The sequence below is a fragment of the Mustela lutreola genome, chromosome 1 (assembly GCF_030435805.1).
Source record: "Mustela lutreola isolate mMusLut2 chromosome 1, mMusLut2.pri, whole genome shotgun sequence".
NCBI classification, from domain to species: Eukaryota; Metazoa; Chordata; class Mammalia; order Carnivora; family Mustelidae; genus Mustela; species Mustela lutreola.
The window spans coordinates 91,412,340-91,428,855 of NC_081290.1; the positions used below are offsets into that span (position 1 = coordinate 91,412,340).

General features: G+C 36.2%; 1 protein-coding gene across 2 annotated transcripts in view; it reads right to left on the reverse strand.

Annotated features, from left to right (window-relative positions):
- Positions 1–3,159: 3,159 nt before the first annotated feature.
- The window catches only part of METTL14 (methyltransferase 14, N6-adenosine-methyltransferase subunit), a 28,088-nt gene continuing 14,731 nt past the window's right edge, over positions 3,160–16,516 (reverse strand). For both annotated transcript variants that reach the window (XM_059169633.1, XM_059169643.1), the window contains 4 exons: positions 11,966–12,058; positions 9,504–9,620; positions 8,189–8,399; positions 3,160–5,466 (listed from right to left, as the gene is read on the reverse strand). In XM_059169633.1, the coding sequence (XP_059025616.1) occupies positions 5,162–5,466; positions 8,189–8,399; positions 9,504–9,620; positions 11,966–12,058 (726 nt within the window). In that variant the 3' untranslated portion in view covers positions 3,160–5,161. The remainder of the gene's footprint in view (positions 5,467–8,188; positions 8,400–9,503; positions 9,621–11,965; positions 12,059–16,516) is intronic.

A 16,516-nucleotide genomic window follows, 5' to 3' on the forward strand; every position in this document is an offset into this window, starting at 1 on the left:
AGGTCTTGGGACATATCCCCCATGGATAAGGGAGTACTTATATGCTTAAAAAATTTTTTTTCAGTAAGATATAACAGTAGAAAAGTATGCTATAATATGGAGCTCCTATTTCCCATGCTTATAAGCCTAGCTTTTTGTACAAGGCCAAATAATCCAACCACCAGTGTAGTTCATATGAATTATAACCAATATTTTTACATTAAAAGCCTCTCCTTTACTAAATATTAAAGTATGTGTCTATCCAGAAGTTGTCTTGAGAAGCCTTAAACTGTAAAATGACAGCAAATTCTGTAAGACATTTAGGCAATAACCTTAGTAACTTAACCAGCATAAACTACTAGACTATCTCTGAACAAAACTGATTTTTTGTCCTCTGCTTTAAGAAGACAAAACAGAATAATGTAGCTACTCTTTGGGGCACCTGGGTGGCTCAATGGGTTAAAGCCTCTGCCTTCAGCTCAGGTCATGATCCTGGGATCGAGGTCCTGGGATAGAGCCCCGCATGTCTGTCTGCTCAGCAGGGAGCCTGCTTCCCCAGCTCTCTCTGCCTGCCTCTCTGCCTATGGTCATCTCTCTGTCAAATAAATAAAAAAATCTTTAAAAAAATAAAAGAAAAGCTTTACTTATTAAAAAAAAATTAGTTACTCTTTTATGATATTAACTGTAAATATAGGTATGGGATTCTATAAGAGGTATGTCTTGTGACAACACAGGCCTAGACCTCTACATATTCTCCCACTGGACAAATGGCTTGCAGTCCCGTCACTGTATGCCACTTTTTTTTTTTTTTTAAAGATTTTATTTACTTATTTTACAGAGAGAGAGAGAGAGAGAGAGAGTTTGGGAACACAAGCAGGGGTAGCAGGAGAGGGAGAAGCAGGCTTCCTGTGGAGCAGGGAACCTGATGTGGGGCTCAATCCCAGGATGCTGGGATCATGATCTGAGCCGAAGGCAGCCGCTTAACGACTGAGCCACCAAGGTGCCGCTTTTTGCCACTTGAAAGTATTAGTCTACATCCGCGATCTTCTATGAATGTTCCAAAGTACATCAACTACATCACACGCTTCCAAAGCTGATGGCTTCCTGCTCCAGTTGAGTAACCTTTTTTGATCTTCTATTTAAATAAATTTGGTCACTGGTGGTGAGAGACCAGAATTTAAAATATGCATGCAGGATTTAGCTAGCGAAACTAATTTTAACAAAACAAAATGTAGCAAAGGACACAAATTTAATTGCCAACATCTAAAAATCAGGGAGATTTCACATGAATAGCTCAAACTTACTGTCTTCCCTGTGTGGTGACGACGAGGTGGAGCTGAGTGGTGATGTCCACCTTACCCGGGGTGTGAGCTCTCCCGTCCCCCTACGTTTCTCTCTAGTCTCCATGGGCCTGAGATTAAGTGCTCTGTGCTGCTCTGCTTTTCTTAGGACTCGAAAAAAACCCACCGAACTGGGAAAACAGGCGAGATAAATGAAAGTAAATATTCCCATGTTTAATATGCAAACAAAATATGTCAAAAAAGATACTTACTCCACTATAAAACAAATTCATGGCTTGTTTCACCAATTTGTATTATATACTTGGTTCCTGTATGCATTTTATACTGTTGACCTCTAGATTCTCCATCAGTTAGAATTATTTTTGGAAAAAACCTACCTTAACAATTTCACTCTTTATTAGCACCTCCAGTCACGGAGACCTGAAGTGTAACATACACACACAAACTGATCATTTTAACATTTTGCCTAATACTGGAAAGAGGGTTTGCTGGAAAATAATTTTCTAGATTAAATGAGGTACTTTTCTCTGTGAACTACAGCTAGCACTATTTCTATTTGAGTAGAGGCCTTGTGAGCAGGAATAATGTGGCTTTTCCAGAATTGGAGTCTTCCATGGCTACGAAGTGCTAGATTTACAGCTTTAGAACTGACAGACTCCATATGAGCCCCAAGTCAAAGTTCAGTCCCTATCACCAAATATCAAAGACAGAATAATGCTAAAAATCTTATGTGGACCACAAGGATTGTTCTAAGAAAGGCCCTTCTTACAAGCAAAAATTTGTTTTTAATAACTTACAAAAATATAAGACCCTTTAAGATCAAAAACTACTATTTCAAATGAGTCCCACTAGGCCATAATTCTGTCAAAGTAATAAAGATTAAACAAATCAGAAAAAAAATTGGAACTATACTTCAAAGACCAAATCTTCTGTAGTTAAATTCAGGATGAAAGCAGTACAGGTTTTAAAATAAGCTGCTGAAACTAATCAGAAAGTTGTAATTGAACAATTAAAATGAGCAGGAAGTATTCTGTAAGACATAAAAAGGAATCATTCCTAGTTAACAGCCATGACACAGGATCTCAGCTTTGGATAACACCCTACAACTCAGGCATCTCGCCATTAAAACTCCATCAACTTAAAATCAAACTATGGCATGACTCTTACGCAGCTTCAGAACAGAGACAGACACATAGTTTAAGCTTCCAGATTTGTGGGCTAAGGACTCAGGTGGCTCTTTGACTTACCTGAGCATCAGGACAGTATACTGCTGCTGCATGCTGATCCATTCCAACTTTGGACATGTGACCGGCTGCCATAACGAGACTCTCCGCCCTTGATCCCCACTTCCCAGTTTGCCATCTCTCACATTGTGCTGTGTCATGGTGCCATTTTAATCTTGGATTGATATCTCCATAATCCCTTGGTCTAATCTGGGTCAGTTGTATTTGGGTATGATATTCCCCACCACAAAATTTGTTCTACATGACATCATCAACTCCTCCACAAAAGAACTGTAGTCCTTTAAGGCCTCCTAATCTCTATCCTTTGAAGGGAAATACGTATCAGGGAAAGAACTATTACCAATGAAAATAAACATCAACATTTGTACTGGAATACTTAAGACTGTAATTATGTATAACAGATATGCTGATCTTAGAACTTTTAGACTGAAAAATCTAAGGTTATTTCACAATTACTAGCTTCTACCCAATAAGGAATCTGTAAGTGAAACAACTACTACTTATTTTGGGTAATTCCTAGATAATTTTTTAAAAATGTAAAGCATGTAAATGAACATAAAGATGATCAAAAGCCAGAAGAGGTCAGATTATTGAGTTTTCATTGGAAATGTTTCCTCAATGAATACAGATTGTCATAGAAATGATAACCCCAACCTTTATTGAAAGTGAAGGATAGCAAAACTAGTGAGTCAATGCCATCCTGTGCTATAAAAATTCCACATTACATTGTCAAAGAGATAATTCTAGGCCTTGCATTTCCCCCACGACCTCCTCCTCTCTTATTTGCTGTATTCTAAATATGGTGGGCATATTTAACTTTCAACCTACGAAAACGCCATTCCCAATTCTCTGTAAGATGACAATATGATGTACATCTCACAGGTAACTAGGCCAGGTAAGCACTAAGAACGCTGCCTTCTCTTGGCTAGGCCCAGGTATGAACCAAACTAGAGAGTCTTGTTTATAAGATGGGGTCACTTCCTAACTGGAATTTCTAAAGACCCACACTGGGCAATTAGAACATCTATCTTCTTTATTCTCATGTCAACTTTGACAAATGCAGTTCTACCTAGATACTTTATAATTACTGAAGTTGAAAATAAAGGATCATTTCAGTAAAAATTCTAACCAACTGTGATTCACATCTACGTATCTACATCAGAAAAGGCATTAGTCAAATACAAAGTACCAACAGGTTGAGTACATTCAATTTACCAGGCTTTTAAGAATCTCAACCCTATTTCTATAATTCAGCCCTTATCTTCAAACTGAGTCTTTAGTGTGTGTAATATAACCTCACTTTAGGTATAACATGAGCCAATGAAAACCTGAGAATGGCTACTAAAATGCATCAAAGACCAAAACAAAAGTCTGATCTTAAGTCAGTCCTTTTTCATTTGGTAACAAAGGCAAATCCACTTACAGAAAACAGACTCCCACATTTCAAGGGTTTAAAGTTTCATTAGAAAAATCATACACAAAATAAAAAATATATTTTTCAAGAACAATAATGGTTATTTCATTCATCAAATTCATTTAAAACATGAGTTACAGTATAGGAAGAGAAATGACAGAAGAAAGCTTTATACAACAACCGATCTGCAAAACCAGGCTCTTAAAAACAACACACCATATGGTTTTAATAAAAGGCAACTGCAATTCCATTTTCTAAGCTGTTTTAAGTTGAGGGTCTTCTGTAATTGGTTTTTAATACTGTTTTCTCCATAACAAGTTTAAAGATGTCATTTCCTCATCACCAAATACTTTATTCTCAAAACACCTGATTAACCAGTTCTCTCTGTTGTTGCCTCGTTTCTTTTACTTTGCTAAGGAATATATGAAGCTGCTTTGAAGGTCAATCCAAGTCTACACCAAAGTTCTAGCACTTGGATATTTGTCCTCCTTCGCCTCTTAAGAAGTGTGATTAACAGTCACCTGCAACTGAAATTATGATGAACTTTTTCTCTCTTTTTAAGTCTGCCTACTAAATTCTACCTCTTCCTCTGCCCACCGCTGGGAGCACCAACCTCCCCTATCAGATTTGGATTTAGGAGGAGCTGATTTTGTTCAAATTCTCTCAATTTTTCAGTAGTATTCAAATTATATCTGAGTATAAGATTTTTTTAAAAGAAAAAAAAAAGTCTTTGTTTCATCAGGAAAATGTTAAAACTTTGACAGAAGTTAACCATCTGTTCCAACTCCGTTCTATCAAGGCTCCCAAACAGCCTTCCATTTGCCACGACAGCAGTGGTAGGATGCCTATTATCAACTGCTCTTGGCACTAGTATGACACTACAGATTGGGTCTTTTTCACTGTTCACTTAAACTATTTCTAAAAGGCAAAAGCCTCTGTAATTAGTTGGAATCTATCAGAATAAATTAGTCTCTGAAAGGAAGGTGTTTGTTGCACTGTTAAGTTACATGCACATGACTGAAGGCAGGATGACCTGTTTTTCCTGGATAAAACTACACAATATGTTTAACAACTGCGAGGGAGATTGGCTAAAATATTCCTGCAGCTTAGAGAAATTAAAGCAAAGTGCAAGCCGGAACTGAATGCTAAAAAAGTCCCCCAGTTGTAAATCAAACTACAGTGAAGAAGATATAGAGGCATTAACAGATCAGTGTCTTAAAAAGTCACCGAGGTGGAAAGCCACCTCTGTGTGCTCCTCCACGGCCCCCCCTAAAACCACCTCTTTCGCCTCGGAAGTTAGATCGATTCCTTTCTCGGCCACGGCCAGCAGAAGTTCCACCTCTTCCTCCACCCCTGGGAGCTCCGCCTCCCCGATCAGACTTTGATTTGGGAGGAGGTGATTTTGGTCGAAGTCTCTCAATTTCCTCTGTACATCCAGTCAAGTAGGAATTAGGAGCACTAAAGTAGGATGCATAGGTTTCTGCATTATAGTTGCTATTTGTAAGAGTTGGTCCAACTGTAAGCCAGCCTGAAATAGAGGGAAAGAAAGATTTTTTTTTTCCCATTTCTCTTACTAATTCTTTAGGAGCTACTTCAAATCTTCAAATGCATTTTTAAAAATGCATTAAAATTAAAAATAAAGATGCCCCTATCACTCATCCAGTATTTTTTTAACAGAACACACAACATTTAGTCATTATACAGATTTCATCTTATTTCATCTTCATGACTGTTAACTTCTGTAAAATATCTTCCTTACTATCTCCATCCACATTTCACATTCTGTGAGAGCAGCACTTAGAAAAAAAATTACACACTACACTGAGTTTGGGTTCAGTGAAAATTTAATAAATTTTATTAACCTTCCTACTTGTGAAATGATACCACTGTTTTCTGATTAAAATCCTGGAATCAACTTTTGCCTCTACTCTTCCCAACCACAAGACTAATCCAGCTGACAGGTACCTGAAACGCAACCACTACCATGTTGCTCCTGTTCATTTCCATTTTCCATGCCTACTGTCACCCTCAAATGTCAGTCTTTATTTTTGTATTAGGCCAGCCCCCTACACATGTCACAAACACACATATATATTGTAATGCTCTCCCTGCCTCTCCTCCCTCTGAAAGCCTAAAACAAACTAAAATAGGTCACTTCTCTGCCTAATCTTCTAGGACTCTCCACAAAACACAGATTCATATATATGGTATCTAATGTCTTTTAGGATGAAACCTGAACTAAATTTCCAGTCACATTTTTCATTAATGCTTTCCATTACTTCATTTGAGTAAAAAAATCACTATAGATATAACTGTTTCCATACAAATCTCCACCTCTGAAAATATAAATAAAAACACATCATAATGTGAGGCGCCTGGGTAGCTCAGCTGGTTGAGCAACTGACTGCCTTCAGCTTGGGTCATGACCCTGGAGTCCCAGGACTTTCTCTCGCATCAGGCTCCCGGCTCTGCAGGGAGTTTGCTTCTCCCTCGGATCCTCTCCCTCTCTCGTCCTCTCTCTCATTCTCTCTCTCTCAAATAATAAATAAAATCTTAAAAAATAACAAAACACATCATAATGTAAAAGAAAACAAAACATAAAACCCCACCTCTGTGCCCATTCTATCCTTTCAACCTGCTAAAAATTACATTGTTCAACATCCAATTCAAATATACATCTTAAATGAAGTATATAAAAACAATTTCTCAGAATTTGCATTACATGTTGTACCTCTATAGGTATTCAAAAGTAATTTTGTCAGCTACATTGCTATACAAATTAGCTTATAAGAAGGGTGATTTCTGATTAAATTGCATCTGGAATGGGAAAAACCACATATTAACTATAAATGTTCAATAAAGACTGATCTTTCAACTATTTACTTTGTTTACTATTTTACATAATTTCATGAAAGTTGAGGCCATGAGTTTCTACAACTGAAATATCTTCAAGTTACTCTGCTCATCAGAGCACACAGAGGTAGCTGATGGGCAGGGAGAGAGAAGAGGGATGGATTATGTCATACACATAAGTTAAGGCAACTTTGAGGATTTTTTTTTAACATTTTTAAAGGATATAGCTTTTTTTAAAAAAGATTTTATTTGACAGAGAGAGACATAGCAAGAGAGGGAGCACAAGCAGGGGGAGTGGGAAAGGAAGAAGCAGGCTTCCTGCTGAGCAGGGAGCCCGATGTGGGGCTTGATATGGGGCTCGATCCCAGGACCCTGGAATCAAGACCTGAGCCGAAGGCAGATGCTTAACAACTGAGCCACCCAGGTGCCCCAAGGATTACTTTTTTTAGAATGAAAATCCGAGTTTCTTCTAAATTCTTAGGTACTTTTATGGCCAATTATTCTAAGTTCTTTAACTTTTTACTTTTTATAAAATGTAGGCTATTCAAAACAAGATTCTGGCTCTTTTCACCTTTAAACTGGATTTCTAACATGCTGAGGCAAAGAGACTGATTTTATATATTATGAATAAAGCAATGCTACTTTTATATTTTCTGAGAAATCAATAAAACAGAATATACTAATATTTCAATAACACTCTGTACATAAAAACTGTCCTTTTAAGAAAAAATTTGTCCATAATAGTCTAATTATTTTCTACTCATTTTTTTTCAAAGTAGTAAATTCACATTATATTGGTTTCATAAAAAGTTAAAACTTTGAAAAGACAACACCACTATACGTGTAAGCAAACAAGCTTAGGTATTTTAGTTTCTAATTAAGCCAAGATCTGTACTTCACAAATGTATGGTTATTTTCTGTGGGATTATTTAACTATTCACTTACGCATTTCTTCAACATGTTATTTACTGAATCATCTGAATGTTGGGTAGAAATAAGTAAATAAGACATTATTTGCCTTCCATGAGACTGTACGCTGAAGAAACTGACTAAAACATATGCTCAAATGAACTTGCAGTTCATCTAATGATAAGTGTTAAGAAGAAAAAGAAAACAGAGTAAGGGGAAAGAACGTGTTGGAAGGAGGAAAAGTTGTGGGGGAGGCGTCTAAGGGGAAGGTGGCCAGTTTAGACAAGAGTTGTGAGAAAAGGTTGTCAGGTGTATGAATGAAAGTAGAGGACCATGAAGAGGTAAGAATGAGTTTGGCATATCTGAAGTACAGCAAGAGGAATCAAACACATCACAAGAATTTTATTTAACACAGCACTGTATACTATTTCTTGACACCTATATCACCAGGGGTGATAAAGTTTTTAAAAGATTTTCTAAGGTCCTACCTGGTCGAATTGTACTATCTCTTCCAAATAGATGAAGGCGTCTTCTACCAAGGCAAAAATGTTCAATTATATGAAAAATTTCAACAGGCTTTTCTATATTACCAATTTCAGGTTCTTCTGTGATAATCAAGTCAATGTCAACATTAGCATGAATGAAGTCCCCATCTGTGCTACGCTTAACAGTTCCTTTGATCCCCATAAGGCAGTGTTCCTAAATAAAATCAAGAGCAGACCAATTATTCTCTTCATCAGCAGTCTTATTTCCTAACATTATACATTTCCAATGTCCCAAATTCCAAAACAAACTTCATTTCTCCAAATCTGTGGGAAAGAGTTCTATCGGCAAAAACACAATAGGAAAACTGGACTTCCAGATGTGAGAAGACTGCCAGGGAAGCTAGACATGACAGTATCAAATTGGGGGCCATGATGTTTTAGAACTGTGTCAATGACCACAGAGTCTTTTCCTCTGCAACACTAAATAATTAACTTGTTTTCTCCAGTTACGGAAGCATGACACTTGACCTTAGAATCTTGAGATGATGTTATAATGGGCTTCATATATGATTCAAGATCAAAATGATATATAAGATATGGGTCTTTTTATATGGAAAGGGGACTTTAATTATGTATACAGACTTCTAATGACTCAACATAAAGAAATGAGAAAATCAATTTACTTTTTTGTTTTTTTGACCTCCTCTAATCTAAATGGCAGGCATATGGGTTAAATAAATTTAATCTCTCACTTGACTCCATGAACTATGGCAAGGGTAACTTAGGTTCCTTGAAAAGAACTTTCCAGTCTAGGAAAGATTTAATAAGAAAGACTCTCCTACCAGTTGCTCCCTAAAGAGTGAAAGAATGGAGGACAAACTTTTAAAGTAACAGGGCAGTTTTATGGAGCAGATGTTCTCAGGGGTTCTTGTGTAGGTTCTTAGGATTCTTTTGGGAGGATAAAAATATCCCTCTAAGCCAACCAGCTGTGAGAGTCTTGCTGCCATCTCTTTTTTCTGGGCCCAGGGAAAGGGAAAAAATCTGGGGGCGGTCAGAGGCACCAAAAGTCCATAATGACTTAGAATTACAACAGTTTGGAACACACAAGAATACATATTACCTTCTCTAACACAGTGAAGGTTGAGATAACAAGGTGAATATTTTAAAATTAAACTGGATGTACTATTATAACATTCAATGCCATTTGTACAAATCTAAGAAAAGAACCTTTCTACCAAAATTAAATAGTATACAGTCATTTGGAAAAGCCTGAAGGAAAATAATGAAAATAAAAATAACAAAACAGTAAAGGCAATACCTTTGTTCTCTGGAAGACAGCCTTTGGATCTAAAGTCTTAGTCTTTCCAGGATTGTTTTTATTGGTTTTAATCCAACAAATATCTTCACATCTTCTGTAACCCCATTTGCGTAAACACTAGAAAGAATTTAAAAAAAGAAAGCCTTAGTTAAAAGAAATAAACAAAAGTTAAAATAACCAACCAGCACTAAAAAAACTTCCTAGAGGTTTGAGACACTAAATTCCAAGATGTGACAGTAATTTTTAATTCAGAAATAGAAAAATGAAAAACCAGTCTTTAAGCAGCCAATATATAGAATGCATAGACATATTCTGGAAATTAGTATAATATATAAAGTTAAATATGAAAACACATAATTTTACTAATATTCCAATTCTTTAATACTACCTTCCATGGGAATCAATAGAAAGGGTTTGGGTTTTTTTTTTTTTTTAAGATTTTATTTATTTCACAGACAGAGATCACAAGTAGGCAGAGAGGCAGGCAGAGAGAGAGGGGGAAGCAGACTCCCTGCCGAGCAGAGAGCCCGATGTGGGGCTCGATCCCAGGACCCCGGGATCATGACCTGAGCCAAAGGCAGAGACTTTAACCCACTGAACCACCCAGGTGCCCTGAAAGGGGGTTTTAAATCATAAAACACTCAGCCCCCTCTTTAATCATAAAATTCAACAGATAATTTGATTCCTAGCACCTCAATTTTCTATCCTCTGACAAAGCTAAAAACTACGGAAAGTATTTTAATTGATAGCCTCTTTTCAAATGAGAGTCTTGCGTTATCTTTATATATTTAACATTAACAACTTCAGCTTCAGTGTATAGCTCATTACTGGATAAAACTGTACTTTCATCTTTATACAATCTAGAAAATAGAGATCTGACCCTTAGTGTCCTAGAATCTGTTATATAAGAATATGTAACAAATACTTGCTAATACACTGCTTAGAGTGGCATAATGAGGGCCCACTACCCAATACATGTGCTGCATAGCTGGTGGGAATAAAAACATAAGATATACCCCCTCCCTAAATGATCTAAAAGGAAAGTAGGGGGAAAATAACTAAACTGTGCAGTAGAATATTGTTGGTACTGGTCATTTCAGGAATGCCCTTGCTGTGTAAAGTGAGAAACACCTCAAAATGAAACTTGGATTTTTATTTTAAAATCTCAAATATCAAGATCAGTATCTGTTCCTGTCACCAATTATTTGTTTTGCACTGGATATTCATTATAAACCACAAGGGTCTAAAACCTCATGCCCTAATCAATTTAACAAAAAGCCTGTTAAGTATTTCTAATGCTAAATTATTTTTGCAGTAATTTTTGGCCAAAATCTGCTTTCACCAATATGACATAAACAAATACAATAAAACCTCCCAATCATTTTCAACCTAATTTGGGAGGTGGAAGGCAAGCCCAAAGCCAGACATTAGCAGCTATAAAAGGTAAATACCAACATACCTATAAAAACATATAGTATATTTCTATTTTCTTAGTTTTTCCAGAGCTTCTTGGAGAGGTGCCAGCAAAAAATAGATACCGAATTGGAATGCAGTTATAGTCTTACATTGGAATTAATAAACAACACAAGCAAGGATGTATCGAACAGTCTCAAACTTGTTATTTATATAAAGAATACAAAGTAACTGCAGAATTTCAGGATTTTAGCATAAATTTATCTCAAAATAATCCTACTTAAATTCTTCACCTGTCAAATGGACACTTCTGAAAATTACTAGCCTTAAGTGAGATTATCTGCTGTCTAACAAAATATATCCTAAAAATGGAAGGTGTCATCTAGTAACAAGTGAAGAAACTGAAACCTACCACAGTAAAAATCTCTTTGCCAAAAGTTTCATTGCTAGACAGCAGAACTGAGACTAAAACTGAATGAAGCCTTCTAATACGTAGCCACATGCTCCCATGATTCTTAGATAAAAAGGCATATGCTACTTTATTTCCATTTAGAAATCCAAAATAAGTGCAATAAGAAAAATAAAGTCCTGAAATACAGGAAATACAAGATGCTTAAAATAAATACAGGTGTTATGTAACTTCTTTCTCACTCTCATTTGATCATTCAAACCATGCGTTCCAGATGCCATGTTATTTTTCCAATTTGTTTTGGTTTTTATGTGGAATTCAGAAGTTAATAATATTCAGAAGAGTACCTTCTAGCTACTCATAATGAGTAGCAAATGATACTAAGCAGCCTGTTTTTGAGCTGCAGTTTCAAATGCCTAAACCGTTCTGAAGTTGTAACAAATTATATTGGGACTTATTGAACCCCAGTGCTAATTAACTGAAGAGTACTGCCTTTCATGCATTCTTTTCTGAACATATTTTTTCCTTCTGAGTATTTTAGCAACTGTTCAAGAAACAAAGGACAGAATAACATCTATCTTCAAACTTTTTATATTTTTTCTTATGAATTAAAAATCCAATTTAAAGAAAACCATCTTACCACTCTTCCAAGGTCCAATCCCTCCCCGGAACCACACCAGAGAAAGATAAATGATCGAGGGGCTGCAATCTCATCAATCTCTAACTTCATAATCTGTGGAAAACCAAAATAATACTACATTTACCCAATCATCCTAAATCCGAAAAAACAACCATTGAGATTTATCAGGACTTTAAGCAGATGTGTTCTTTAAATGTACTAATTTTCATTAGCAAATAAATTTTATCCTTACAAATTATTCTATTTTCTTATTCTATATTAAGAAAACAAACAAACAAACACATACACACACACACACACACACACACACACAAACGATTTCATACAGAAAAAGGTTACGGGGGGGACCATATTCATAGACTAAAGGAATTCTATAAGATGTAGCTTGAGAGCAGCCCTTCATGATTTATAGAAAAAGGAACTGAAATAGGAAGAGGTTAAATTACTCCCAAATTAGGAGCAAAATTAAAATGAAATATAACAAATGTTTGGGGAAGATTTGGTTTCCAGTATTTACATAAGTTCTATATAAAATAAACCAATATGCACATCTCATTATAATGTATACGTTAAGTCTGAAATGCCAAAAAATAGTCTAATTTTTCCAAGGAAGACATACAGATGGCCAAAAGCCACATGAAAAGATGCTCAAAGTCATTCATCATCAGGGAAATACAAATCAAAACTACAATAAGATGCCACCTCACACCTGTCAGAATGGCTAATATTAACAACAGAAGAAGAAACAGGTGTTGGCAAGGATGCAGGTAAAGGGGAACCCTTATTAACTGTTGGTGAGAGTGCAAACTGGTGCAGACACTCTGGAAAACAGTACGGAGTTTCCTTAAAAAGTTAAACCTAGAACTACCCTACCCTACGATCCAGCAATTGCACTACCGGGTATTTACCCAAAGGATATAAAAATACTGATTTGAAGGGACACATGCACCCAAAGTTTCTAGCATCATTATCAGCAATAGCCAAACTATGTAAACACCCCAAATGTCCATCAACTGATGAAGAGATATGGATGTGAGATATATTTACAATGGAATATTAGTCAGCCATTAAAAAGAAGAATGAAATCTTACCATTTGCAATGACACAGATGGAGCTACAGAATATGCTAAGCAAAATGAGTCAGAGAAAGACAAATATATGATTTTACTCATATGTGGAATTTAGGAAACAAAACAAATAACATAGGAGGGGAAAAACTGAGAAAGGCAAACAAAGGCAAAAATAAAATAGACTCAACTATAGAGAACAAACAGGGTTGACGACGGGAGGTGGGCAGGGGATAAGCTAAATGGATGATGAGCATTAAGGAGGGCACTGGTTGTGATGAGCACTGAGTACTGTATGTAAATGATGAATCACTAAATTCTACACTTGAAACTAATATTATACTATATGTACACTAAGTGGAATTTAAATAAAAACTTGCAACAAAAATTAATGTATAATTTTGTTTCCTTTGTATGTGTTGTTTCCTTTGTATGTGTTGTTCCCTTATATGTGGTTCCCTTGTATATGTGTTTCCCTTTTGTGTCACACTGAAAAAAAGTTCAAATAATTAAATCTGAAAATTTCCAGTCACATAAAAAACTGTAAAACCAACCATTTTATATGATATTCTTTTTCTTCCAGTTTTCCGCCACAGTTAAGTTTCAGAGACCATAGTTTAAGCAAATATTTATGTTTCATTTATTTAAAAAATCTTAACTTATTTTTTTTTATATTTATTTATTTATTTGACAGGCAGAGATCACAAGTAGGCAGAGAGGTAGGCAGAGAGAGAAGGGGAAGCAGACTCCCTACCAACCAGAGAGCCTGATGTAGGGCTTAATCTCAGGACCCTGAGATCATGACCTGAGCTGATGGCAGAGGCTTTACCCCACTGAGCCACCCAGGTGTCCCTAAAAAATATTAACTTTAGTAACAGATCCATTTAAGTTATAAGCTTACCATCTCTAACTTAATCTAAAAAGAAAAATATTATTTGACAGTAATAACGGATATAAGTGACAATATGTATAAACCAAATGAGTTTTATATTCTGACTTTTTAAAATCTTGAAATCTTTCATCTAATACTCTCATTAAGAATATGAATAAGTAATTATGTAACACACACACATATTCCTACATGTTTATAGATGAAATAGATAAAAATAAGTGATGTCACACATTAGTGAAGAACATTAAGCAAATTATTCTCTTGACACTGCAGTTCTAAATGCTAATTGTTGGTATTTTAAATAGGTCCTTATGTTCTTTGCCAAAATGTGCTGACCACTACTGACTCTCTAATGTAAAAGAGAATACCTGTGAAATCCTCTTTCTTATTTACATTTTATATATTGGTTTAACTATTGGCACTTTCTTTAAGATATTATCACATAAAGGTTAAGAACTTAGGGCTCAAGGGCCAGACAAAACATTTCAACTATGCCAGCCAGAGCTGTTCAGTAAAATTAAACTGAAATCAAGAATATACATATAAAAGAGTTCCTTTATTTCAAAAACTCTATTAGTCTGTCACAAATAATTGAAGCTATTGTGCCTTTACTCACCAAACCTTAGAGACTGGCCAGAGAAAATAAAGTTCAGCCTAGTTTCAGGTGACACATGAACAATGCAGGGGTTAGTGGCACCAAGTCATACCCCCCATAAAAATGCGACTATAACTTCTGACTCCCCAAAGCTTAACTACTTACACCTACTGTTGACTAGAAGCCCTACCGATAACATAAACAATTAACACATTTTATGTTATATGTATTTACACTCTATACTTAAAGTAAGCTAGAGAAAAGAAAATGTTACTAAGAAAATCCTAAGGAAGAGAAAATATATTTACACTTTTCTGTAAAAAAATCCATGTATAACTGAAATCATGCAGTTCAAATCCACATTGTTCAAGGATCAACTATAATAATCAAAGACATAATGAGATTTTTTTTCAATTTTCTTTCCTTTGATTAAGGTCACAAAGATTGTTTTTATATTACTAGTCAATTTTGATGAATATATGGCTACATAGATGTTTCTTAAACACAACTGGAAGGAACGTAAATTTGTGCAACCTATCTGGAAAATTCCCAGCAATAAATATCGAGAGTATTATGTCTTTTGCGTCGCCTTTAGAATACTATATACTGTTACCTTTCTGAATTTCAGTAAGTACAAATTACATTTATTATCAGAGGGTGGGAAAAACCTTTTCAAAGTGGTAATATCTATAAATATGTAAATAAAAATGTCTGAGGGATTGAGATGAAAGGAAAAGCTTCAAGGAGGAAAAACCATAGGTATATCCTGAAGATTAAATAATAGATGTTAACTATCATTAACACAGGAGGACATGCAAGGATGCAGCACCATTTCCTATGAAACACCAGTCTTGACAGATGTCAGTCCTTTCCTTTCCCAACCTTCCTTCTGTGCTCAACACTCCTGCCTACTCTTTCCTTAAAATTCCCTATTCCCATGGCCCCTATGACATTAATACTCTTTTACATGTGCCTTTTTTTTTTTTTTTTAAGATTTTATTTATTTATTTGACAGAGAGAAATCACAAGTAGATGGAGAGGCAGGCAGAGAGAGAGAGAGGGAAGCAGGCTCTCTGCTGAGCAGAGAGCCCGATGCGGGACTCGATCCCAGGACTCCGAGATCATGACCTGAGCCGAAGGCAGCGGCTTAACCCACTGAGCCACCCAGGCGCCCTTACATGTGCCTCTTAAACGTAAAAGTTTCCTGAGGCTTTACTGTCAATCCACATATTATCTTAGTTAAGACACTATTTTAGGACAAATTCGTCTATTCTCATAGGCTTGATGCACTCATCTTCTGAATCTATATTTTGAGCCACAGATCTGTCCTTTGAATGATATATTCCTATTACAACCTCCACATCGATGTCTCACATATACCTCAAAATCAACACGTTCAATACGATCTAATCCCTCCAATCCAGCTCTTCTGAAATTCACTCTTTCTCAACTGGTGAAGAATCAACCCACCTATCCCAAGACTTAAACCTTCATATCATCCTTAACTCTCCCCCCTCATTCCAATCATGAGAGCTCACCACAGTACCTATTACACATTACTGAATTTATCACCTTTCTATTCTTACTACCATTACCCCTATTTATGGTCCCTTCATCTCCTAACTAGGCTACTGCAACGGTCTTCTATCTGCTCTCCCCTTTCCAGACTTTTCCTCTAGTCCATACTCCACACACTAATCTGACCACTGAACTAAACCGGTTAAAGCCCTTCAAAGACTCCTTAATGTCTTCAGGATAAAAGTTTTTTTTTTTTTTTTAAAGATTTATTTATTTATTTGACAGAGAGAGATCACAAGTAGGCAGAGAGGCAGGCAGAGAGAGAGGAGGAAGCAGGCTCCCTGCTGAGCAGAGAGCCCGATGCGGGACTCGATCCCAGGACCCTGAGATCATGACCTGAGCCGAAGGCAGTGGCTTAACCCACTGAGCCACCCAGGCGTCCCTCTTCACGATAAAAGTTTAAGCTTCTAAGAAGACAT